Consider the following 26,994-nt stretch of genomic DNA (forward strand, 5'->3'; position numbering starts at 1 on the left):
GAAGTACAGAGTGCAGTAAGAGATGATACGAAAACCTAATTGAGGAGTTAGAGAAGGGTAGGTACCCTGAGACAGTGAGGGTTAAACAGTGATAGCTCTCATTGCCTCCTGCACACCATTGAAAGCAATTTGCCCAGAGTCCACAGCCAGTAAGTGGGGGAGCTGAGATCAAAACCCATAATCTGGCTCTGAAGTTTAAAATCCCAACTACTCTGTACTGTTTCTTCGTTATTGTACTGCATTTTCTTGTAATATGCTGTGTTTTGAAAATCAAGTACAATAACAATGGTTACCATTTATTGAGCACCTTCTCTGTGCCATATACCTTTGATTTCATGATGATTCTTCAAGGAGATTATCATTTTCATTTTATATATGCAAAAACTGAGATTTAGAGAAATTAAACAACTTGGCCACAGATTATAATCTCAGTGGGGCTGACTTAAGTGAGGAGGAAAGGGACATTCGTATAAGCAAAATAAGTTAAGATTGTTGACTGGTCTTTGTAGCATCTCTTTTGTTTGCTTGCAGTTCTTTTTTATTTTACTTTACTTTTTGTTCTTTGTCTCGGGACATATTCCAGATAACTGTTCTCCAAATCTCTGGGTAATTTTTTTTTTTCAAGTAAAAGTAAGGATAATAGAACCTACGTGTTCTTTAACTGTTTATAAATTATGTTTATTTATCATTGAGCCCTCTGAGATGAGTATTAGCTTCACTATATAAACTACTTGGCCCCAACATTGAATCCACCTCCCTAATATAGAATATTACTGTATGTAGAATTTTTAAACATTACAGATAATTCTAAGAGAGAAGGAACCAGTGAAATGGTTACCATTCCTAGCAGGAGAAGCAAGCCTCCCACCCACCCATAGATCCAAGGGCAAATGGTATGGTCGTATAATGTAGGGAAATTGCACATATCCTAATATTTGTAGATCTGGTTTCTCAAGCTATCTTAAAGTGACTTGTGTTTCTGGGCTAGTGATTCTTGTTCAGTAATGTACATATAATATGTGATGAATTTGATTTGCTTGATTTTATGGCCTTCCTTCTTTGTTTAAAATATGGCTTGGCAATTATACAGAAGAAGAGATCCTATCATCTTACGGTTATTTAACTGAATAAATTAACTTATTTAATTTCTTTTACATGCCGCTATCTTGAAAATTAAGTTACAGGAAAATCATCTAAGAAACAAGAATTGTTTAAAAATCACCAGAAAACCTGAGGAAAGTATCTTTACAGGTGATAGTGAAGCTATGAGGAATTAATATAAAAGGAACTAAACAGACTGTAACCGGAAGACCTATTTAACTATCCCCCACTCTTTAAGAGGCTACGTTATCTTATTCTAATCCCTTTGTAAATAATACACTTAATTCTTCTTTAATTTAATTTTTATTTTTGATTGAAGTACAGTTGATTTGCAATGTTGTGTTAATTTCTGCTGTACAGCAAAGTGATTCAGTTATACCTATATACATTCTTTTTTATATTCTTTCCCATTATGGTTTATCACAGGATATTGAATATAGTTCCCTGTGCAGTTAATTCTTAATAAGCAGTCCCATTTGATTAAAATGGAGCTTAACACTTTGCCCATGCTCCACTGGAATAAAAAATTCTCCATACACTTAAATATAATCCTCCTAAGTACAGACATCATGTCTAGCACAGTAGGTATTCACTAAGTATCTATTAATAGTAACAGTAAAAGAATAACAGTATATAGTTCTACCATTCTTTTTAAGCTGAATATCAATGTAACTGACTGCTAGCCATCATATTTATACTATTTTAAAATTATAACATGTGATCTAGACTTACTAAAATTCAGTGATCATAGTTTTTGTACATTTTCACAATGCCAATATTGGGGACAGGACATGGATAGACAATAATAGTCCAAATATGGTTCTTTTCTTAGGGGATATTATTTTTCCTAGATTATGATTGGTTATGTATAATAAACCATTCCTTATACGAGTCCACATCATATTCAACAGTAGCACAATTTTTATATTAGATTTATATTCTAGGTCGATAAAGTGAAGCAAAATATTTTGGAATTTCAAAGGATAAATCAAAGAACAGTTCCACTCATAATGCTTATCAGATATTACATTTTTAATCTAAGATTCAGAATCTTTCACTGCCAAGTGTCCAAATAATACCCTTAAAGTAATTTAAATTTAATACAAAAGTCAAGTTAAACCCCAATTTGCTATCATCCTTCAGCAGGTTCACTAAATTCCAAAAACTAGAAACGGGGACACACTTTCCTATGGAGACATCTTGTGTATAATGACTTATAAAAGAAACCCACTAGTAAGTTTCACTAGCTGTAATGGCAGCTTCCAGTTGCTGCCAAGGACTATGGTTAAGTGCTCTCTGCTGGTCTTCATAGACCCTTACTATTGACCAGAAAACATCGTTCTGTATATTTGTTTTATCTCATATTGTAATGGTATTTGATTGGAGAGGAGGGGATTTACCTAATGCCATGTATATGTAATACTATTTGACCACTTGAAGAAAAAGCTAACACAAAAATGGTAAGTTCTACTTTTAAAGTATCATTTCTTTTTTTTAAATTAATTAATTAATTTATTTTTGGCTGTGTTAGGTCTTCGTTGCTGTGTGCGGGCTTTCTCTAGTTGCGGTGAGCGGGGGCTACTCTTGGTTGTGGTGCACAGGCTTCTCATTGCGGTGGCTTCTCTTGTTGCAGAGCATGGGCTCCAGGCATGCGGGCTTCAGTAGTTGCAGCACGTGAGCTCAGTAGTTGTGGCTCACGGGCTCTAGAGCACAGGCTCAGTAGTTGTGGACCCATGTCCCCTGCATTGGCAGGCAGATTCTTAACCACTGCGCCACCAGGGAAGTCCCTGCAGTATCATTTCTTAAGGTTTAGATTTTGCCTAATGAGACTAAAATGAAAGGGTCATTTATTTTAGCTATTCCAGTGATCAGTTGTTCTCTTATTATTCCTGTAAGTCGAGGGCCAGGAAAGTAACATACTTCAGTGAAGTAGGCCAGATATAATACAAAAGGGAAAATGCAGGAACTCTGAAAATCTGGAGAAAGCTTATCCATCCAAAAAGGAAAGGTGAATACTCAGTTCTAGCTAATTGATGCCAAATTGAATATCAGCCCAGGGTTGGCAAATTTATTCTTCTCAAGAGAAGCTATAAATCTGAATGTTTACTTAAAGCCTTTAAATTTTAAAATGTTAGTGCCTAAGTGAAAAAATTTAAACATTATTAATTGAACCCACATAGCTATTGACCAAGTGTGGCTTAAATGTGTGCCACCAGTTGGCACCTTCTGCCAAGGAAATGCTTCCTTCCCAGCTTTTTTCAGTTCTTTTTCTTCCTTCCCATTCTCATTATCACCTTGATATCATTAGTCCTTGATAATTTAGGACTGAATTAGTCCATCTTTGAAATCATTTTCAGTTGAAGAAAAAGCTAACACAAAAATGATAATATCAGTTCTACTTTTAAAGTATCATTTTTAAAATTTATTTATTTATTTATTTATTTTTGACTGTGTTGGGTCTTCGTTGCTCTGCGCGGGCTTTCTCTAGTTGCAACGAGCGGGGGCTACTCTTTGTTGCGGTGCGTGGGCTTCTTATTGCTGTGGCTTCTCTTGTTGAGGAACATGGGATCTAGGCCTGAGGGCTTCAGTAATTGCAGCACGCAGGCTCAGTAGTTGTGGCTCGTGGGCTCTAGAGCGCAGGCTCCGTAGTTGTACAGCATGGGCTTAGTTGCTCCACAGCATGTGGGATCTTCCCGGACCAGGGATCAAACCTGTGTCCCCTGCATTGGCATGCAGATTCTTAACCACTGCGCCACCAGGGAAGTCCCCATCATCTTGATCTCGACACTACTCTCTCTCCAAAAACTTCAGTAGATTCCCATCTCCTACTAAATAAAACCTTTAGCCTAACATTCAAAGTCTTTCACAATCTGGTTCTTACATTCAGTTTAGCTTCCCTACCTTCCAAAGCCCTTTAGGAGCCCAGTGAATTAGTAGAACTAAGCTTTTATGCTCTTTATCTCCAAATTTAGTAGCTTCAGATTCAAAGTTTCGGGCGGTGGTGTCTCATCAGCAGAACCTCAGCCATTTACTCATGTTGTAATTGCCAGGCAGGTTGGAAAAATGACAGCTGACAATTTTAGCTTCTACAGTTAAAGGATGGGTTATTTCTCATACATAGAAAGAGGGTTCAAATGCTGGTGAGCCAAAAACCCTAACAAATATCCATCTAATTACATAATTACCAGTGGGGGGGAAAAAAACGTTAAGCTCAGCCTAATTACCTATTTTTTTTTAATTAATTAATTAATTTATTTTTATTTTTGGCTGTGTTGGGTCTTCGTTTCTGTGCGAGGGCTTTCTCTAGTTGCGGCAAGCGGGGGCCACTCTTCATCGCGGTGCGCGGGCCTCTCACTATCGCGGCCTCTCTTGCTGCGGGGCACAGGCTCCAGACGCGCAGGCTCAGTAACTGTGGCTCACGGGCCTAGTTGTTCCGCGGCATGTGGGATCTTCCCAGACCAGGGCTCGAACCCGTGTCCCCTGCATTGGCAGGCAGATTCTCAACCACTGCGCCACCAGGGAAGCCCTAATTACCTATTTTTAAGTCTTTAAAAATACTGGCTTGCTATTTGGTCTTTGCTCAATAAGGTAAAGTATGTGGCTCTCTTAATTTTAACTTTTCCTGCAGATTTGGCCACCCAAAATATCTATGGACATTTTTATTTTGCATATAGAACATAGTCAATCCCTCCCCCAGAAAGACAACCTTAAAATGCCATCCATATACCATGCAGATTGAAATCTAGGATCTTTGAGTGATGTATAGTCCTCTCCTTCATATCCACATGTGGCTTTTCAGGTTATAGTGACCTGTAAACCTAAAGACGCAGTATCTGCCTCCAGTACATCCAATTTAAATGGTAAAATAGCAGCAGGATAACCAAAATAAAAATTTTCATTTCTGAAGGAGAGAATAGGAAGCACAAAGCGATCAGTCATCCACAGGAATTTTCCCACTTGGAGGGAATGGCGAAGATTGAGAGTAGAATACATTTCTTGGTTTACTCATCTGGGACCCTGGGTTCTGTTTTCTGGAAAGTGTTTCTTTGTCCTTTATTCTTTATGGCCACAAAGGTTCGCATTGAAGAGGGGATTTCATAGCTTTCATAGCCCACTTCTTCCTAGTGCAGATTAGGAAAAAAGTAGGAGTTACCTTAGGGGTTGAACAGGCTTTTTCTTTTAATTTTTTTTTTTTTTTTAATTTTTTGGCCATGCTGCACAGCTCCCCAGCCAGGGATCAAACCCAGGCCCACAGCAATGAAAGCATGGAGTCCTAACCACTGGACAGCCAGGGAGTTCCTGAACAGGCTTTTGTAAATGGGCTAGTAATTATTTTTTTCTATACAGATCCTTCAAAAATTCAGGAGGCTGTTTGATTCCAGCCAGTTTCAAGTGTGAGTGACTCCAACCAAACACCTCATTGGACAAAGATTTTAAGCCTCGAGATTCTGTTCTTTTAGTTTCCACCCTCTGTGCCCTGCCTACTTGCTTTGTTCTCAATGGCAACCACCTTGATATCATCTGAAATCTGTGGGTTTGTGTGGGAAAGCAGCCCCTTAATCCAGTTTGGCCAGCAGGCTCTCCCCATTTCTATGGCAAGGCCCCACTTTTTTATATATAGTTTTCTTCCTGCAAGTTTAGGATAATTTCACATTATTCCAGTCATTTTTCAAAGAAGGATTTGTATAGCATTTTACAGTTTTCAAAACTTTTTCACAGAGCTTACAGTATCTGGTCCTTATTTATCGCTACTCATTAAATACCACTACATTTCATATATTCTATGACATAGGCTAAGTCTGATCTCAAGTTTGCACAAAAGAACTCTGAGCTTTGGGAAGGAAGTTACCTGCCCAGAGTTTGCTAATGATCGAATAAAGACTTGAACTCATATCATCTGATTCTAAAATGGCATGCTCTTCTCACCACAAAAATGCTGCCTCAAAATAGCTAACTTGAGAGTTAAGAAGAGGTTCGTGATATTTCATGTCCATTTTTGAGAGAGAAACAGGCACAAATATCAGTGGGCTGATGCGTGGCCAAGGACAGATGTCAGTTAAAAAAAAAAGCCAAAAAGCAGGGGGAGCAATTTTCTAAATAATTTCATTTGCCATAATAGTAACATCAGGTAGTAGGAACAAAAAAGTACCATAAAAAAGACAACCCCCAAAAGAGTACAGTGAGAGCTATAATTTCTTATATTTAAATGTGTTAAGATTACCAAGATGAGGGACTTCCCTGGTGGTCCAGTGGTTAAGACTCCACGCTTCCACTGCAGGGGGCGTAGGTTCAATCCCTGGTCGGAGAACTAAGATCCCACATGCCATGCAGTGTGGCCAAAAATAAATAAATAAAGTCACTAAGTTTGGGGTGGTTTGTTATTTTAAAAAATGTATATATATATGATAAGCCTCAACTTTTATGGAAAAAACTTAGAATGATCTTACTGCAAAAGAGTCATAAGCTTGGTTTTATTTCTTGCTAAAATAAGGATTAATAATTATTAGCGGGCTTCCCTGGTGGTGCAGTGGTTGGGAGTCTGCCTGCCAATGCAGGGGACACGGGTTCGGGCCCTGGTCTGGGAGGGTCCCACATGCCGCGGAGCGGCTGGGCCCGTGAGCCACAACTGCTGGGCCTGCGCGTCTGGAGCCTGTGCTCCGCAACAGGAGAGGCCGTGATGGTGGGAGGCCCGCGCACCGCGATGAGGAGTGGCCCCCACTTGCCGCAACTGGGGGGGGGCCCTCGCACAGAAACGAAGACCCAACACAGCCATAAATAAATAAATAAATAATTTTTTAAAAAATAAATAAATAATTATTAGCAATATTAACAAGTAATAACAACAGGAGCAGAGTGCTCTGACTCTCTGGGGTAGTCGCCTTCTCTTGTAAGGAACCACCAAACTGTTTCCCAGAGTGGCTGTACCAGTTTGCACTGAATGAGAGTTCCTGTTGCTCCACATCCTCACCGGCATTTGGTGTTGTCAGTGTTCTAAATTTTGACCATTCTCATAGGTGTGTACTGGTATCCCATTGTTTTAATTTGCATTTCCCTGATGACATATGATGTAGAGCACCTTTTCATATGATTATTTGCCACCTATATACTATCTTATTTGGTGAGGCATCTGTTAGGGTGTTTGGCCCATCTTATAATCAGGTTGTCTGTTTTCTTATTGTTGAGTTTTAAGAGTTCTTTGTATATTTTGGATAACAGTCCATTATTGGATATGTCTTTTGCAAATATTTTCTTCCAGCCTGTGGCTTATCTTCTCATTCTCCTGGCAGGATTTTTTGCAGGGCAGAACTTTTTAATTTTAATGGAGTCCAGCTTATCGATTCTGTATTTCATGGATCATGCTGTTGGTGTTGTATCTAAAAAGTCATCACCATACTCAAGGTCATCTAGGTTTTCCAGAAGTTTCATAGTTTTACATTTTACATTTAGGTATGTGATTCATTCTGAGTTAATTTTTGTGAAGGGTTTAAGGTCTGTATCTAGATTCTTTTTTTTCTTTCTTTTTTTTTTTTTTTTTTGCATGTGAATATCCAGTTGTTCCAGCGCCATTTGTTGAAGAGACTGTCTCTGCTCCATTGTATTGCCTTTGCTCCTTTGTCAAATATCAGTTGACTATATTTATGTGGGTCTGTTTCTGGGTTCTATATTTCTGTTCCATTGATCTACTTGTCTATTCTTTCACCAGTACCACTGTCCTGATTACTGTAGCTTTATAGTAACTCTTGAAGTTGGGTGGTATCAGTCCTCCAACTTTATTCTTCTCCTTCAATATTGTGTTGGTGATTCTGGGTCTTTTGCCTCGCCATTTAAACTTTATGATCAGTTTGTCAATATCTACAAAATAACTTGCTGGCATTTTGATCAGGATTGCATTGAATCTATAGATCAAGTTGGGAAGACCTGACATATCAACAATATTGAGTCTTCCTATCCATGAATATGGAATATCTCTCCATTTATTTAGTTCTTCTTTGATTTTATTCATCAGAGTTTTGTAGTTTTCCTCATATAGGTCTTGTACATATTTTGTTAGATTTATACCTAAGTAGTTCATATTTTGGATGCTAATGTAAATGGTATTGTGTTTTTAATTTCAAATTCCACCTGTTCATTGTTGGTATATAGGAAAGCAATTGACTTTTGTATATTAACCTTGTATTCGGCAACCTTGCTGTAATCACTTATTAGTTCCAGGAGTTTTTATGTCGATTCTTTCAGATTTTCTACGTAGACAATCATGCTGTCTGTGAACAAAGACAGTTTTATTTCTTTCTTCTCAATCTCTATACCTTTTATTTCCTTTTATTGTTTTATTGCATTAGCTAGAACTTTCGGTATGATGTTAAAAGGAGTGGTAAGAAGGAAAATTCTTGCTTTGTATCTGATCTTGGAGGGAAAGCTTCAAGTTTCTCACTATGAAGTATGATGTTAGCTTAAATTTTTTGTAGATATTCTTTATCAAGTTGAGGAAGCTCTCCTCTATTCCTACTTTACTGAGAGTTTTATGATGAATAGGTGTTGGATTTTGTTGAATGCTTTTTCTGCACCTGTTGATATGATCATGTGATTTTTCTTTTCTAGCCTGTTGATGTGATGCATTACATTAGTTGACTTTTGAAAGTTGAAACAGCATTGTATAACCGGGATAAATCCCATTTCATCATGGTGTGTAATTCTTTTTATACATTGTTGGATTTGAAGCTTCTACCCTAAAGTTACACAGACCAGTTTTGCTCACATTTCATTGGCCAAGCAAGTTACATGACCACACTGAACTTCATAAGTGAGGGAAATGTGAATATATTTAGACAGCCCTAATGTCTACCGTAATTGTGACCTCTACTTGTAACTCACTTACTACTTCATAATAGCTGTGACAAAGCTGTTGGAGTGAATGGATTTGTGTTAAACTCTGAAACAATTTTGGAAATCAGCTGTTAAATTTCTATTTATTTTAATTGTTAATGCCAATCCTGGATTAGCCCAAAAGAAATTGTCAGATATTTGTCCGTATTTTGTTTAGACTTTCTGAGATTTGAATTATGTTTATTATAGTAAGAAGCCCTGACAAACATAAATGTAAGTGCACAAGCTTTTGTACACAACTACAGTAATCTACTCATGAGTGTCCCCATATTGAGGTCTTGCAGGACCAAATAGATAAATCAACCTCTTCATGTCCGGATGTAATATCTGCTGATGGGAAGTCATTTTTCAGAATCTACCAACCTGTCTTCAACCTGTTTCCATAAATCATTTCCCATATTAACATCAAGAAAATCTTGACTCTAAAGTAAGTCTGTCTGCAAAAGGGGATGAGACTTTCCAGGTGAGAGCAAGCAGGAATGGGTTCTGTGGACCCAAGATTTGGAAAGAGGTCGCCCTGACATTAAGTTAGGCATTTAACTGTGAGTCTCATCTTGGGGCTTAGGAGAGTTTTCCAGTCAGTAGCAGAGAGGACTTTTTGATTTTTGTTGTCAAGTCACTCAAAGGGTTTCCTGGTTTTCAGCATTGTTAGGGGAAACTGACACTTTGGTTGTTTATTTACTCAAGTGGCTTTCTTTGAATTTAGAGGGTGCCAAGCAAATGAGTCATCAGACTAATCAGAGCAGAATAACAAGGACACCTCCTGTGTTGCTTTATGCTTGTGATCTTTTGTAATTCAAGAACTTGATTTTTACCTACAGGCACCTTCTCCAAATATACTTTGGCTTAAAATACCACACCAGAATGAGTGGTTTAAGAACTCTGCAACAACATAATCTGGGCCTTAGTTTTGTAGTTTGCTACCTGAGTATTTTTAAACATCTTTATACACACACACATATCATATATATAAATATATGATATGTATGTAGTGTATATATGTATATATACTTTTTAAAATATATACTTTTTCTTATCATGGCTGTTGAGTTCTTACAGATAATTTCAGTTCTACTCCTGTGGTCACAACAGGTTATTTTTATAGATCTCCTGTTAAAACAATAATCTAAAGAAGTACCTGTTGTTGCTTGACAATTATCACAAATTTTTACCAGCTTAAAACAACACCCATTTATTAGTTCACAGTTCTGTAGGACACATGTCTGGCATGCCACGACTGGGATCCTGCTTAGGGTATTGCATGGCTGAAATCAGGGTGTAGGCTGGGCTGAGTTCTTGTCCGGAGGCTCTGGGGGAAAGTCAGCTTCCAGGATCATTCAGGCTGTTGGCAGAATCCAGTTTTTTGCTGCCTGTCAGCTAGGCATTGCTGAAGGCTGCTCTCAGGTCCTTCCCACATGGTCTCCTCCATCTTCAAGCCAGGAAAGGTACACCAAATCCTTCTTGTGTTTCAGATCTCCCTGACTGACTTTTCTGGAACCAGCCAGAGAAAACACTCTGCTTTTAAAGTTTTCATGTGGATGTGTTAGGCCCACCGAGATAATCTTTCTATCTTTAGGTCAACTGGTTAGTAACCTTAATTATGTTTGCAAAATCCCTTTTGCCGTGTAAAGTAACATAGTCATGGGGGCCATCTTAGAATTCTGCCTACTATACTTTATATAGGCATTCTCTGTTATATAGATTCAGTTTTTAGGTTGAATAACATGACAGCATTCAAAACATTAAATGTGAATCACCATAATGAATTATATTTAGGTTAAATTACTTTTATTGTGAATGTGATGCAAAGGATTTGTGGTATTGAAAAAGACATACTTTAAAATAGATAGCTAGTGGGAAGCAGCCGCATAGCATAGGGAGATCAGCTCCGTGCTTTGTGTCCACCTAGAGGGGTTGGATAGAGAGGGTGGGAGGGAGACGCAAGAGGGAGGAGATGTGGGGATGTATGTATATGTAGAGCTGATTCACTTTGTTATAAAGCAGAAACTAACACACCATTGTAAAGCAATTGTACTCCAATAAAGATGTTAAAAAAAAAAGAAAAATACATACTTTTTAAATAAGTCTATAAATATATCAAAGTATATTTAAAAGACATATTTTAAAAAGCTATTATAAATGTTCAGCATATGCCTAGAATTCTTTGATTCCATCAGATGACAGGGAGTAGCCTTATCTCCTCAATATATGCTGTTAATCATGGTCTTGGTCATACATTAATGACACAAACTCATAGACTTTAGAGCTAAAAGAGATCAGAGATCATCTGGCACCCTCCCCCTCCTTTGTTTTTTTTTCATAAATGAGGAACCTGAAACTCAGAGAGAGATATGACTCAGAGAAGGCCATAGAGCCAGCTAGTCAGTGGTAAAGATTGGCCTAGAATACATGTTTTCTGATTTCCTTTCTGGTAGAAATAATAATAACAGTACCATTAATTGAAGATTTTCTATATAGCAGGCACTATCCTAAGCACTTTAAATATATTATTTTCCTTAACCGTCACAAAAATTATATCAGGTAGGCATTACTATTATCATTGCCATTTCACAGTTTGAGAAAGCTGAGTCACAGAGAAGGTAACTTGCTTTATGTCACCCAGCTAGTACATGATAGAGTAGGGATTCTGAGAGAAACAGTTGGACACCAGGGCCTGACCTCTTCACTATTCTCTGCTCTTTCCACCCCACCAGCTGCTTCTAGCAGGGCCTCCCACATGTACTCATCGAGTTAGCTTAGTATCATCTCCATGGACAGCTGTCCAAGCTACCCATTGGTTATATTCTGACGACAAAATAGTGAATAGCAGAGAACTTGGAGTCAGGGAACTGTGTATAAACTCTGGTTCTGTCATTTTCTGTTTGGCTTCAGGGAATTGTGTAACCTGCTGGGACCCTTGGATACTGGATCTGTAAAATGGGGATTATGAGAGTTGTTCTAAAGAGGACACGTAAAAAGCAATCTGTAAACAAAAGGATTACATGCTCGTTGTATTGTTATTCTTTGCCAAATGGTGACTAGTTCTCATCACCCTAAAATAGCAGATTTTCAAGTCACTTTTGCTGTGGTAAGAGTCAGGCATTAAATGAAAACCAGTAGATTTTTGACACTGCAAAGGCCATGTCCTGAGACCTTTAGGAAGTCATGTTTTCTGTACTTATCCTCATTCTGCATTTTCAAATGTCACTGAAGTTGTATATCTCACTTGGTGGTGGTTTTTCATTCTTCATAGGCATTCTCCACAGGAAGTGAACAGTAAAGCTACGCGGAGAGGCCAGGAATCAGCCACTGGCCTGGCTCCCTCACACCAGCCCAGCACCTTTCATGATTCCAGTTCACACCTGGACAAAATTTTACTACTTTTTTTTTAATTAATTTTTTTTGGAGTATAGTTGATTTACAATGTTGTGTTAGTTTCTGCTGTACAGCAAAGTGAATCAGTTATACATATACATGTATCCACTCTTTTTTAGATTTCTTTTCCCATATAGGTCATTACAGAGTACTGAGTAGAGTACCCTGTGCTATACAGTAGGTCCTTATTAGTTATCTATTTTATACATAGTGGTGTCTATATGTCATTCCCAATCTCCCGATTTATCCCTCCCCCACCCTTTCTCCCCTGGTAACCATAAGTTTGTTTTCCACACCAGTGACTCTATTTCTGTCTTGTAACTAAGTTCATTTGTACCATTTTTTTAGATTCCACATATAAGCGATATCATATGATATTTTTCTCTGTCTGACTTACTTCATTCAGTTTAATGTGGCCGTTTGGGGATCACTCTCAAATAAAATCATAAATATTGAATGTATGGCTATCAAGGTCTGCTCTTCATCCCCATCCTTTCTGTTATTGTTGTTGTTATTTCATCCTCTTTGTTTTATGTATATGTGTATTTTTTGCTATACTGTTTGAAAGTAAGTTGCAAACAATATAACATTTCATGTCTAAATACTTCAGCGTATGTATTTCCTAATGATAAGGAAATTTTTTATAATACATGCCATTATCTACCTAGGGAAATCAACAATTTTCTTATCCCATCTAATACCCAATTCATATTCATATTTTCCCTACTTGTCCTAATATTGCTTTTAGTGTTTTGCTTTTAGGGTTTCTTTTTTTGTTGTTTTTTTTCTTGAAAAGAAACCAATCAAACTATACTTATAGCATTTAATAGTTACATCCCTGTGATATTTTTAAAGCTGGAACAATTCCCCCACCTTATTAGTTTGTTTTTATGATATTAACTTTAAGAGAGTAGGTTAATTCTCTTGAACAAAATCCCATGTTCTGGGTTTGTCTCATTTTGTGTGTTTGTATCCTTTATCTTGTTATTCTATCCTATTTTTGAAAACTTAGAAGTTGGTTGCAAAGACCTGATTAGAAACAGGTTGTGTACTTTTGTCCAGAACAACTTGATAGGTGCTACAGTGATTGCCCCACTATTAGTGCTAAGTTTGCTCACTTGATTAAGATGGCCATAGCCAGGTTTCCCAGTAGTAAAGTACCTGTTTTCCTTTAACAATTAGAACTAATTTGTGGGATGATTTTTTTGGCTCATATGAATATCCTTTTATCTAATGGCATTAGCATCCATTGATGTGCCTTATTTGAATCATTTATTCCACTGGAGGTTGCCAATTGGTAATTTTAAAATTTTCTCACTTTTTACATGTATTAACTAACCACTTCTCTGGAAGGAAGAGCCTTCCGTCATCAATGGGGGATGCTTTAGCTCCTCTCAATAGTTCATATCAGTACAACATGTTTTACTCTCAATTATCTAAAATAGGCTCAGATTATGGAACTGAGTTGTAGATCAGTGATAACATATTTTATATATACTTTTTAAAGCATTTTGATGTACATTAAAGTTGGAAGTGGAGAAGAGATGAAATTTAAAGCAGTGTTTCAAAATGGTGAGCAAATATTATGAGGTTTGATGGAAAGGATTTCCACAAGTCACTGTCAATATCACCAAATATTTATTGATCTAAAATGAAATTATTAATACCAGGCACTAAAAGAGCTTCCCATATCCCAAAATACTAATGATATGAATAATCAGTGTGGATAAATATTTAGACCTGACAGGAAGTAAGTTAATACAAGTAATTTGAACCATCCCCCTGTTGCTCCAGCTTTAGTCATCTCTCAGCTCCACATTCCAACATGCAAGGCCTTTGATAACTGGGGCTGTTTCTTGGATCCCAATCTGCCCTATTTCAAGCCCAGCTCAAATCCCAACTCCCTCTGTGATGCTCCTACCTCCCTGTCCTCTGCGGATGGCACTTCGTACCTCTGTTACATCTGTGGTACTTGACTCAGTTTCCTGTTTGGTCTTCTAATTGGCTTCCAGAAGCAAACCTCCTATTCAAACTGTGGAAGATCCTTAAGAACATGACTATCTATGACCAAAAATTTAAAAGCTCTTTTTTCACGTGGCATTGCTGGGTTTTGCATTCCTTATGAGAATCTCTCTGAAAGTTACAAACAGATGTGAAAGTGTTATCAGGCAGGGCTATCTCCTTAGTGTAGCTTTCTTTGCTTTCTCATACTGATCACCCTGCAAAAACAGGTTTTTGTGTGAAAGTTAAAGCTAGAATTGAGGATTACTCACCACCTATTCTTTGGAAATAATGTGAAGGCCTACTTTGACTATGACAGAAAGAAAGAAAAAAGAAAAAGACAGGCATAAATTCATCTTGATTTAAATATTACAATGAAAACAAAGCTTATTTTACATAGCTTGAACCTTTTTGTTCCTTTTGTTACCAATTTGAACACTGTTTTAAATGGAAATAAAACAATGGTATTTTGTGCTTCTTGAAGATTTTTTAGAAAGTTTTCACCCCACTCAACAAGACATGATTTGAAATACCTTTTCTCTCTGTCTCCTTCATAAAAGCATTTTGTATTTATGCAGGTTTTTCATCTGAGGACCTCAAAGCACTGGCTGCTATTTTTTGTTACCAGATGATGATGACAAAACGATCACCCCTTTTGTTTTCTGTCCGTGCAGAAGCCGGTGGTAAAAAGCTACGGAGCACCGTGCAGAGAAGTACAGAGACGGGCCTGGCTGTGGAAATGAGGAACTGGATGACTCGACAGGCAAGCCGAGAATCTACAGACGGCAGCGTGAACAGCTACAGCTCAGAAGGAAAGTGAGTGATGCTGGCTGGGCCGTGGTCTCCGTGCCTTGCTGCAGACCTTCTCCTCTACCTCACTCTGTGCTTTCACCAAAGCTAACTCACATGCCCTATAGCACCATTTTAACTTTCACTGGCTGATTTGCTCTGAAGAAAACTTTTGCTTACCTGCCACTGAGAAATGTGACATATCTGGCTTTTTATATCAGTGGAAATAGGTTTGGGGATAAAGTGTTTCACCTTAAGGGCAAGATGCTAAAATGTGACTGTCACAAACAGAAGTTTGCCCTACCTTGAAATAATACATAAAAGCACAGAAATAATAAGCACTTGTGCCCATGCCACATGTACGATGGTAATTTTTTAAATCTTTGCTCTAAGAGTTATTACTAAAAAATATAGAATATTGATACATACTTAGTTCCATCCAGTAACGAACAGTTCGGATAAATGTAACAGCCAGAAAGAAATGCCACAAAGTTGGTGAGCCTTTCTTTTAGGTAGTTATCATGTAGCTTTCCCTTGACTCCACTGTGTCTGAGATATTTTTAAAGCATTTGTAAAGATTGTACAGCCCTGTCCCCAACAAATTAACAATAATTAGCAACTGCAGATCGTAGATGGGTGCATAAAGGACATTAATAGAGGAAAATGGGGTTTACTGACCTCATCTGTCATCACCATGGAAGCATCAGGTGCTTAGGCAACTTATGTGTAGTCAGTTCACAGATGTGAGGCCATAGGAGCAGCTAGCACAATTATATAAATACAAGAGATTTATATGGTTTCCATACATTTATAAATAAGGTTATATGGGATATTTATGGAAGCATTAAAAAGGTTTGGATTAACTGTATATTTGGGAATTAAGTTTGGGGGACGAAATAGATTTGACATTAATCAAGGAAGTCTTAAAAGAGATGGAGAATCAAGTAAAAAAGAAATGTGCAGTGAACACTCATCACTGCAAAGCACTGTGTTAGACACTGTTAGGGATATAAAAATGTTTAAACTATGACCCCTGTGCTCCAGGTGTTTATAGTCTTATTGGAGCAATGGGATGAATGCTCATAAATTCATTCAACAGATATTTCCACACCTCCTAGTGTTCTAGGCACTTTGCTATGAGTTGGGGATATGTCGTACGAGGAAGCAAAAATCAGTTGGTGGTTAGACCATAGGCTTTAGAATCATATAGGCTTAAATTCTAATCTGTTTTTTGGTGCTGTAGAAACTTGGGCAAGTTATGTGATTTTTTTTTTTAAGATTCATTTTAATTAATTGATTGAGTTTAACAAGTACTTACAATATTTCAGGCATGGTTCTAATGCTGGATATATATCAGTGAACAAATAAGGAAAAAACCCCTACCCTCATCAAACTTACAGTCTAACAGATAAGATGGACAATAAACTTGAAAAATTGTTCAAATAAAAGAAAAATTAGGAAAATATATAATATTTAATATATAATAGATTAGGTGGTATAAGTGCTAAGGAGAAAAAGGTGAGAGAAGAGATGGCAGGGGTTAAGGGTAGGGTTTTATGTAGGTTAGACAGGGAAAAGGGCACATCTGATTAAAAATCTGAAGGGAGTTAGTGAACACGTGAATGTTTGAAGGAAGAACATTTCAGGCTGAAGCAACGCTGAGGCTGGAGCTTACCTGGCATCAGTAGTGGGAATGGTGGCACTGGGGAATGAGGGCAGGAGTAGTAAAAAACTAGGAATTAAGATATGGGGGGCAGGGATGGACAGGTTGTATTGTCTTTATACATCATTGCAAGGACTTTGCTTTTACCCAGATCGAGATGTGAAACCAGTGGAGGATTGTGAGCAGAGGCCTGACATTATCTGGCTTCAGTTTTAACAGATCACTCTGATTGCTGTGGGAGTGGAGAGAAAGGTGGCAACGGGGAGATCATTCAGAAGGCTGTTGCAGCAATACAGAAAGAGAAAATGATGGCTTGGACCTGAGTGGTAGCATTAGTGAGGTCGGATTCTGGATGTATTTTGACAGTAGAGACAATAAGATTCAATAATGCATTTGATATGAATGTGAGAGAAAGAGTGTATTAGTTTGCTAGGGCTGCCGTAACAAAATACACAGAAACAGTACCACTTAAACAACAGAAATTTATTTTCTCATAGTTCTGGAGGCTAGGAATCTAAGATCAAGGTGTCAGTAAGTTTGGTTTCTCCTGAGACCTCTCTCCTTGGCTCCCAAATGGCCACCTTCTCGTGTCCTTACATGGTCTTTTCTCTCTTCATGGATACCCCTGGTGTTTCTTCTTCTTATAAGGACACCAGTCGTATTAGCTTAGGGCCCCACCTTTATGACCCATTGAACTTGAAATATCCCTTTAAAGGTTCTACGTCCAAATACAGTCATACTGAGGATTACGGCTTTACTATTCAGTCCAGAGGAAAGACAACTCCAGGGCTGAGCAACTGAAAGAATGAAGTTGCCATTTAAGACAGGAAGCCTCCGAGAAGAGCAGAGTTTGATGTTTTGTTTGTTTGGGGTTTGAGAGTCAGCTTGGGACAAGTTGAGTTTCAATTGCCTATTAGACATTCAAGCAGGTAAGGAGACAGAGTTAGTTAGTTAGAATACAGGTCTGGGGCCCAAGTGAGAGGCCCAAGCTGGAGATGTCAGTCTAGGCGATATGAGCATAGATGGTGTTTAAAACCTTGAAACTGGATGAGATTGCCAAGGGAATCAGGACTTACAGAGAAGAAGTCAAAAGATGGAGCCTCCTATATTTAGTGGTAAAATTAGCAAAGGAGACTGAGGAAGAATAGCCAAAGAGGAAAACCAGGAGGCTAGAGAGTCCAGGAAGCAAAGTGGAGAAAGTGTTTCAAGGAAGAGGGAGGGATCAATTGGGTCAAATGAGGCTAATATGTTCAATTAGACAAGTCTGGAGTATTAACGGTCGGATTTACCACTGTGGCTGCTAGGTAACGTTGATCAGAGAAATTTTGGTGGAGTGGAGAAAAAGTGAGGAAGAGAGCAAGGAAAAACTGATTCGATTTTCAAAGGAGAATGAGAGGAAAGAAATCGAAGATGGTACATAGAGACAGCTCTACGAAGTTTCAAGGAGAGAAACGGGGTGGTAGCTGGGGAGGGAAGGAGGTTAGGAAAGGGATTTTTTTAAGGTGGAAGAAATAGCAGTGTGTTTGGGTGTTGATGGGAATGATCTGAAGACTTTCTTCATCGATAAAATGGGTTAAATAATAGAACCTCTCATAGTGCAGCTAAGAGATTCAATATGCTAACGCCTGTCATGGAATAAGTGCTCAAAGTGTACTGAGTGCTATACATAGAAATCACAGTTCATGCCCTCCAGACAAGGAAAAGAAAGACACATAAACAGAGGCTTGCAATACAGGACGAGGGCTGCTAGAGGATAAGGAGGGAGAGCCGTGGAGGTGCAGTGGGGAGGTTGGGATCCAATTAATGTAAGTGGCAAAATAGGTACCAACTGCTCCTGCCACGGAAAGGGGGCTAGATGGAAACAGGAGTCGAAGGTTTAATCCTGTGTGTTATTTTACTTTTAGTCTGATTTTCCCTGGTGTCCGCTTGGCCTCTGATAGCCAATTCAGTGATTTTCTGGATGGCCTTGGCCCTGCCCAGCTAGTGGGGCGCCAGACTCTGGCCACACCTGCCATGGGTAAGAATTTGTCACGTAATTGTTTTTCTTTTAGATTATTGAAAATCACATTCTTTAATTTAATAGGATCTTTAGCAGTATTATCAGGAATGAGTAGCTTAGATTTAAACAAAAAACTTTGACTAAGTTTTTCCATTTTAATTTATATGCTTTTTAAAGTAAGGTATCATTGATAAATTTTTAAATATATTTGAATTTAGGAAAAGATGTAGGAAATGATGAAACAATGATAAACCCGAGATCTTTGGCACAAGCATTTCTCTCACTGTTTGTTTCTTCCTCACACGCCATTAGGTGACATTCAGGTAGGAATGATGGACAAAAAGGGACAGTTGGAGGTGGAAATCATTCGGGCCCGCGGCCTTGTTGTAAAACCAGGTTCCAAGACACTGCCAGGTAAGAACAGAAGAGATTCTTCTATTATTGGTCATAATCCACACTTCTCAATTCAGAGACTTTGTTTTTGATTAGATGCTGGAAACTTCGCTCTTAAATGATCAAGGATACTAATAAATGGGACAGTTAAGTGGTAGTTTGTGTGTTTGTCCTGAGTGAGCACCCAGTGAGGGTGGTCTGACGGGGATAAGCGCGTATGTGGCAGAAACCACTGCAAAATAAAACCTATCACATTCATTCTGTACGACGTGTACATAAGAAGTTCTTGTTAGCTGGTGTTTGTGTTATTCTTCAGTTTATCTGGAGCTTCTAAATTCTCCTTAAGAATCCTTAGAGTCCTGGAATTAGAGTAAAAATAGTTACAGGCTCCCAAAGTAGCATAAGCCCATATGTGAAGGACATTCTAATTATAAGATTCTTACTTCCTGTAATGTATAGAGAGGCACCATTATAAGTTTTTATTGTGATGTCACATATTTCTTACCGAAATGTCATAACCTAAGGTGCTTAGAGCCATGGGGAGTGCCACAGGTTCCAGATGTCTGATGCAGAGATGTAGAGAACCTTGGATCTGAAGTATAGAACAATTCTGAAACTTGGTTTCTCACCTCAGCACCTCCACTGACTGAATTGTAATTTTGAATCTCTAGCTTCCGTGTCCTTGCAGAAATTCCAAATTGTAATGTATGTTACCTATTGTACAGCCTTGCAGTGGTGATTAAGACACTTGTGTTCATAAACGTCTTGGCGTTTAGTCAACTGACTCTGCTAGAAAGAACACTGCAGTTTGTACACGCACGAAAGTGTTTTTATGAAGAGTCTGTCAGAAAAACTTCAACCCATGGTATTCATAATTAGTTGCCTCTTCCTGGCTAATTTGAACATATTACATCAAACCCCACCCCTGTTGTGTACCCACACCATCAATAAATAAACCCTTTTGAGTGATCAATGATTTGTGGGGATGGGTGAGTAAAACAATATAATTTCGAGCACGTTTAAGTAGATTTAAGTATTGACACATGAAAAACTGAGCGAGACATCTTCCTTGAAATTGTTAGGAACTGGAAGCATTTCTCTTTTTTTTAATGCGGTTGTTCAAATCCATATAACCAGTTGATGGCAAAATAGTAATCAACTCAGAGGCTATGTTAACATTGCCTAAAACTACCTGAATGGCTGATAGTTATCTATTGTTTAGCTAATGATTTTGACGTAATGTGGAAAGGCCAGTGATTTTTGACCGCTGGCTCTTCCAGCCTAAGATTAAGCTGTGGCAGACATCACCCGTAAGCTGGGTGTTCCGTAACCAGAGCTCATCACTTAACTCTCCTCTGTGTTTTCTTTCCCAAGCACCGTATGTAAAGGTGTATCTATTAGATAATGGAGTCTGCATAGCCAAAAAGAAAACAAAAGTGGCAAGAAAGACGCTGGAACCCCTCTACCAGCAGCTATTATCTTTTGAAGAAAGTCCCCAAGGAAAGGTTTTACAGGTATTTACTGAATTATATATTCCTTACCTAAGAAAGTGTCTTCATGGAGTCAAACTTTGTATCCAACATCTTTTCTTATCGCATCCTTTTCCATTCCTCACAGCTGAAGTTCTTGGGAAACTTCAAAGCAGTGGCCAGTGCTATAAAGCTATACACACTAGGGAACTATCGATATATTCAATATCCTGTAATAAACCATAATGGAAATGAATGTGAGAAAGGAAAAAAAAGCTATACACACTGTTGTTTCCTTTAAAGTGACTTGTAAACCCCCATCACACATAAGCTCCCATCTTCCTTGATTGCTTATGATCTTAACACTCCTGTAAAGTTTTCCTAACGTACCTTCGGATTCTAGTAAAGACAACTATCCCAGTAATTAAATACAACTACATAACTTGATGTTTGATGTCAGTGCATTAACTGAATGTATTTTAGTTTACAAGCTTTTACATACATGATTATACTGACATTGCTCTTTTAATTTTGCCAACAGATCATAGTCTGGGGAGACTATGGCCGCATGGATCACAAATCCTTTATGGGAGTGGCCCAGATACTTTTAGATGAACTGGAGCTATCCAATATGGTGATTGGCTGGTTCAAACTTTTCCCCCCTTCCTCCCTAGTAGATCCAACCTTGGCCCCTCTGACAAGAAGAGCTTCCCAATCATCTCTGGAAAGTTCAACTGGACCTTCTTACTCTCGTTCATAGCAGCTGTAAAACTGTTGTCATAGCAACCAGCGTTACAAAAAAAAAAAAAAAAACCCACAGGTCGCAAACCCTGGTAACACTGCATGCTTAATGTTGTGTCTTCTGAGCCTGTTTCTAGGGATACAAAGCGATCCTGTGTTCTCAGAGGAAGTTGCACACATTGTGCCCTAAAGAAGGCCCTCAGGTGAAAGAGCGGAGCTATGACGAACTATCAGGTTTGGAGTTGAATAACACTCACATTTTGGTCCAATCTGAAGCCATGGATTAATCTCAAAGAATCAGTTTCATGCAGCAAAAGCCCTTTTCAATGGCACCTTTATATTTTTATCGTTCCTTTTTCTTCATTTCTCTGACCCCAAAGTCCTGTGATGCCACAGAAATGGAGCTATCCAGCCATTAAGCCATGTTACAAGTCAAGGCATGAAGTCCTAGGAAGCATCAGGTGAAAAGCAAGAGACCAAAGACTTGGTCCAGGACAAAAAACGTCAGCCCTCCCCTGGACGGGGACGGGAGCAGCCAGTCCAACGTGACAGCGTGAACAGTGGCAGACTTCGGAGCTCCAGCAGGCATGGCACTCACTAATGCCAAGATGAGTTGGACTCTGAAAAACAAAGTTCTGTGGCTACACGGTACTGAATGAAGTTAAAGAAACTTTTTTTTGCATGGACACAGATTAGCTGAATACCTAAATTATTTTCTTGGGGCTGCAACTTGCAAAAAATAAAAATAAAAATCAGCCATTTTCAACAATTTATATTATTTTTAAAAATAAATTTCACTAGTGCATGGTTTTAAAAAAGGGAGAGAATGCAACAGGGTGATACAAAGACACACCATGTTTATTCTTTAAAGTAATCATAGTCTGTGTTTTGGCAGACATTACAGAAGAAAATACTTTCTAGAAAATACTTAAAATTCTCTTTATGTGACAAATAAGTATAACATATTCAATTTATTTCCATGTTAAATATGCAAATCTTACAAAGTTCAATATGTGCAAATTGTTCACATCTTTCTTCTACTATCTATCTATCTCACTTTTCTTCTTCTCCCTCTTTTAATCTTTTATTTTCTTTCTCCCTACCAGAGTGAACATTATGCTAAAAAATTACAAGTTTTTGACCTGATACTCTCTTATACCCCATGTTTGATTCAGAGCTATAGATGCTTCTGAATCTCTGAATTTCTCAAGGGGGGAAAAAACTATTTAAGAGCTTTCTTTATTTCAAGCATGTTGAAAAGGATTTTGCAACATGACTTGGGAGTACATTAGAGTAAGTCAGCATGTATTTGATAAAGAAGATATTTGAACTTTTGCAATTTATTGTACAGTGCATGGTAATTTTATTTTCATCTTCAAAGTTCAGTTTACAGGAAAATCCTAAAATCATGTGGCCATTGTAATGTCTAATAAATTTGTTTTTAGCACCAGCATTATTCATACAGGGGTTAAAGTATTATTTCTAGAAGGTCTTAGGTTTTGTGTTTTGTGTTTTAATTAATTAAAGCAATTCCTTTAGCCAATTTCCATTTACTATGTGAATAGAAACACTGCTAACAATTTGGAGCCCTGAAACACAAGGCTGTTTATTAATTCATTTTTCTGTAGTAAAATTCAATTTTTCACAAATTATATTTCTAAAGAAATATAACAAACATAAATTTGCAACAGATAATTTTAAAGCTCTAATTTTTAGGTGACTCAAAGAAAGTCAGTCTGCCTATTAACAGTTCTTTGATGCCATCACTGAAAGTCTACACACAAATCCCCAAAATCAAACCCCTGCCTTTGGTTTTACAGACAGTTATTACCATTGGGTGGTGCTGCAAGGTCAAATTTCTCTTAAGTTCCCCGACTTAGGAGAAAAGTCACCTAGTAATGTAATAAACCACCCATACTTCTTTGTTTCTTTCTGTGCACTTTGATAACACATTCTTATAGATGGATTTTAACTTCTTGCAACAACTTTTGAAATCCACGTACATACCATTTGTTTAAGTTAAGGCCACGCACAAAAATTGCTCTTTTGTGTTCCTTTTTAAATTCAGTGTTGACCATTCAAAACTATCATGCTTGATATGGTGCAAAAGTTAAAAATGAGTATCACTAAAAATGCCTTCTCTTTATGTGGTGCAATACGAAATACACCGAGACTGTGTCTTGACATTCTGAGACCTACGATGGACCCAGGTAAAGTTGAAAAGAACGAATAAAACTTTATTGAAATAATTTAGACACTTGTGTACCAGCAACAATTGATTTAATAGACCTATAGTGTCTATACTCTCCCTTAGAATAAACATTTACCATTTTCCTGATACTAAGATGCAGTCACATAATCTTTTGTGCATATTCCTATATAAATTATTTCTAATTTTAATAAGAAGGACATGACTGTATGGAATATTTGTACATACCTGTCATTATGCAGTATTTATTTTAATGTTGGTGTATTTTTTTTTAATTTTCACGTCTGCACCTCGACTTGTGGTTTAGTCATGTAAATAGCACTATTCCAGTGACCATTGCTGCCCTGTACATAGTATGTTTTAAAAGTAAAGGGAATTCCAGTTGGAAAAAAAAAAAAGGGCAGATTAGTCCTGTAATGAACACCAACTAATGTAAAACTCAAATTCATTCTCGTGATGGTATTTAACACTTTAAATAAAACATTTTCTTTGCAGACGTTGTATGCATGGCCTTCTGACTTCTTCCCACACATTCCCAAGCCTGCTACAGCTCATTCCCTGAGCCCGCACATGATTTAAAGACAATGAAATCATCTTTTCCACCTCTCCATAACAGAAGCAAACTGCTGGTCTTAGCAGATAGCCCTCAGTAGAGCACTTCTTTAAAATGCCAAAGGATTTCGGCTCACATCATTAAAACTGGTTGCTTTTAAAAAAGGTTATTGCAGATTGAGGTGCTTTCTGATGAAATGACTCAGCAACTCACAGATCTAAATGAGTGAGATTTCTGAGTCAGTGTGGCCTCCACTAACAGCAGTCAAAGAGAATCACACACAGGCTCTGCCATTCCCTGGTTGGAGATGGCGAGGGTGACAGTGCTATGTGTTTCCACTGATGTGTCGGTTCAACTTTGTGGGGGACTGGGGTGGGGTGCATTTTCAGTTGGGGACACACGTGTGGTAACCTGACATGGAGCAACTGATATATAACAACCTGTCCAGAGACTGGCTTCTGTCGCGTGAGTATGAGTGGAGGAGAGGGTCTCTCCATACCCTTCTAGGGTGGTTCCTCAAACTGCGAGAAAGAACCCCAGCAGAGTTCCAGTGGAAGTCCTCCCCGGCTCTAGATTTAAGAGTGAGTTTGATTAATTAGAAATCCAACTGAAATCCAAACCTAGTTCTCTCTCCATTCCTTGAACCAGCCATTTCATTTCCAAGGACTTGATTCCAGCCCAGTCCCCCATATCTATCCCATATTATCTTTTCACTATTTAATATATACTCTCTGCTCTAGCAAGCTATTTCTTTGCTGTTCATACACTCCTAAAAATCTCCTTGCCTTTTTTTATATGCCCTCTCCTGAAAAGCCCTTCTACTTTCTCAAAAGTGATCCATGTTAGTCCCTTCCTGCAATTCCTGGCTCAGGACTGAGCTCTCCTGTAGCAGTTCCTGACTAAACCCTAACCACATGGCTGCATCGACGCTAACACCTTCACTTTCCCAGGAACTCCAGACACCGAGGGTCCACAAGCAAAGACGAAGGACATGATGGTCACTATCATGGGGGCTGTGGGAGAATTGGCCAAGAAATCACCAAAGCTGTCTGTCTATACTGACTTAACCTTTGACATTCTTGGCACAAAAATCACATTCTCTGCATGTCTGTCTCCACTCACACAGCTCATGATGCCTCAATATCCTCTAGCATCCAGGGACTGAATGAACAGAAGTTTACACATCCACCTTTGGTTTGTGAAATGTGTATTGAGAAGCAGTGTGTAAGAGGGAATAAAAAACAAAAAATCTACAGCACTCAAATTCTTCATATGACTTAAGTCACTTAGTCTCTCTGGCAATCATTTCTTCACCCAGGAAATAAGGAGTTTGAGTTAAACATTCTTCCATCATTAAATCAACACTTTGACTAACTTATAAGCTCCTTCAAGGAAGGGACCATATATGGGTTTTTTCCCCCCTCTTTTGTATCCTCAGTGATAAGAACAATGCTGGACACATAGATGTTCCATAAGTATCTGCCAAATTAATGAATATTTAGTCCTTGCTATTTTGAGACACTATTTTAGGCATTGTAGTGAACAGAAAAAGCATGGCCCTGTCCCCATGGGACTTTCATTCTACTAAGGAAGACACACATTGGGTAAAAAATTACAAGTAAGATAACTTTCCAAAGGGGATAAAAGCTATGGAAATATACAGCAGTGTTTTAACCCAGTCAAGAGAGCCGAGGAAGGCTAATATCTATAAAACTGAACAGGAGGGCTTCCCTGGTGGCGCAGTGGTTGAGAATCTGCCTGCCAATGCAGGGGACACGGGTTCGAGCCCTGGTCTGGGAGGATCCCACGTGCCACGGAGCGACTGGGCCCGTGAGCCACAAATTACTGAGCCTGCGCGTCTGGAGCCTGTGCTCCGCAGCAAGAGAGGCCGCAATAGTGAGAGGCCCGCGCACCGTGATGAAGAGTGGTCCCCACTTGCCACAACTAGAGAAAGCCCTCACACAGAAACGAAGACCCAACACAGCAATCAATCAATAAATAAATAAATAAGAACGTGAATTTCTAAAAAAAACTGAACAGGAGTTAAATACAAGGTGATGGTGGCAATGGGAGATGGGAGTTAGGTGAAGAATAATCCAGGCAGAGAGAACAGCAGCTGAGAAATCTGAGGGTAGGGAACTGTAACTCTACCACTTAGTAGTGTGTCTAAAGCAAAGGTGAGTTCATACGAAGTGCTTATGAGTGAACAAATGAATAAACAATACAGATTTCTGCAGCCTAAGCTACTTCTGAACCACTGAGGGTTTCCTTGAGAAGATAGTTTTAACTTAAACTTGATGCGAGGACTATTCATAAATAGTCATCGGTAAGGGATAATCCTCTATTTAATTATATTTAAAATGGTTCTCAGAATGCTCCTCAGTCCTTAATCCCATTCAATTGTTAGATCTTTGAACATAGGAACCATGGTCTATAGCTCTGTACCCAGCATAGCACCTAGCTCAGCACTAAGCACATTACAGTCGCCGAATACACAGCATTAACAGTGAATATCCCTTTCAGATATTCTAGGAAAGATTGTGGTTATCAACTTGGAAGATTCCCGAGTCCTAAAATTTATGTTCATAATTTGTATATGGTGGAGTTAGAAAGACTTTAAACCTGTGGTGTTCTTAATGCCCAAGCACCAGCTTCCTGTCATTTTGCTTTGAGGTAGGGGACTATTTTGTTTAGTATGCTTCCTTTTCTGATCTATCCATAGTGTTCCCAAGAGACCTGCCATTTTCTAACTAATCCCATTCTTCTGGCTTCAACTGATGGTGGTATAGGGGGTGCAGACTCCTAAAATGGGTCAGT

The 26,994-nt window shown here is 38.4% G+C and overlaps 1 protein-coding gene and 1 long non-coding RNA gene across 36 annotated transcripts in view; one reads left to right on the forward strand and one right to left on the reverse strand.

The window, feature by feature from the left end:
• The window catches only part of RIMS2 (regulating synaptic membrane exocytosis 2), a 596,173-nt gene extending 569,993 nt beyond the window's left edge, over positions 1-26,180 (forward strand). For all 35 annotated transcript variants that reach the window (XM_082434237.1, XM_082434243.1, XM_082434242.1 and 32 more), the window contains 5 exons: positions 15,036-15,177; positions 18,718-18,830; positions 19,125-19,226; positions 20,580-20,719; positions 21,216-26,180. In XM_082434237.1, the coding sequence (XP_082290363.1) occupies positions 15,036-15,177; positions 18,718-18,830; positions 19,125-19,226; positions 20,580-20,719; positions 21,216-21,434 (716 nt within the window). In that variant the 3' untranslated portion in view covers positions 21,435-26,180. The remainder of the gene's footprint in view (positions 1-15,035; positions 15,178-18,717; positions 18,831-19,124; positions 19,227-20,579; positions 20,720-21,215) is intronic.
• Positions 19,136-21,781, reverse strand: LOC309647236. Its single transcript, XR_014255878.1, has 3 exons — positions 21,673-21,781; positions 20,747-20,904; positions 19,136-19,219 (listed from the first exon to the last, which is right to left on the reverse strand). It is a non-coding gene; the product is annotated as an uncharacterized lncRNA (long non-coding RNA).
• Positions 26,181-26,994: the final 814 nt, after the last annotated feature.

The sequence above is a fragment of the Balaenoptera physalus genome (genome assembly GCF_965194825.1).
Source record: "Balaenoptera physalus genome assembly, chromosome: 17".
NCBI lineage: Eukaryota > Metazoa > Chordata > Mammalia > Artiodactyla > Balaenopteridae > Balaenoptera > Balaenoptera physalus.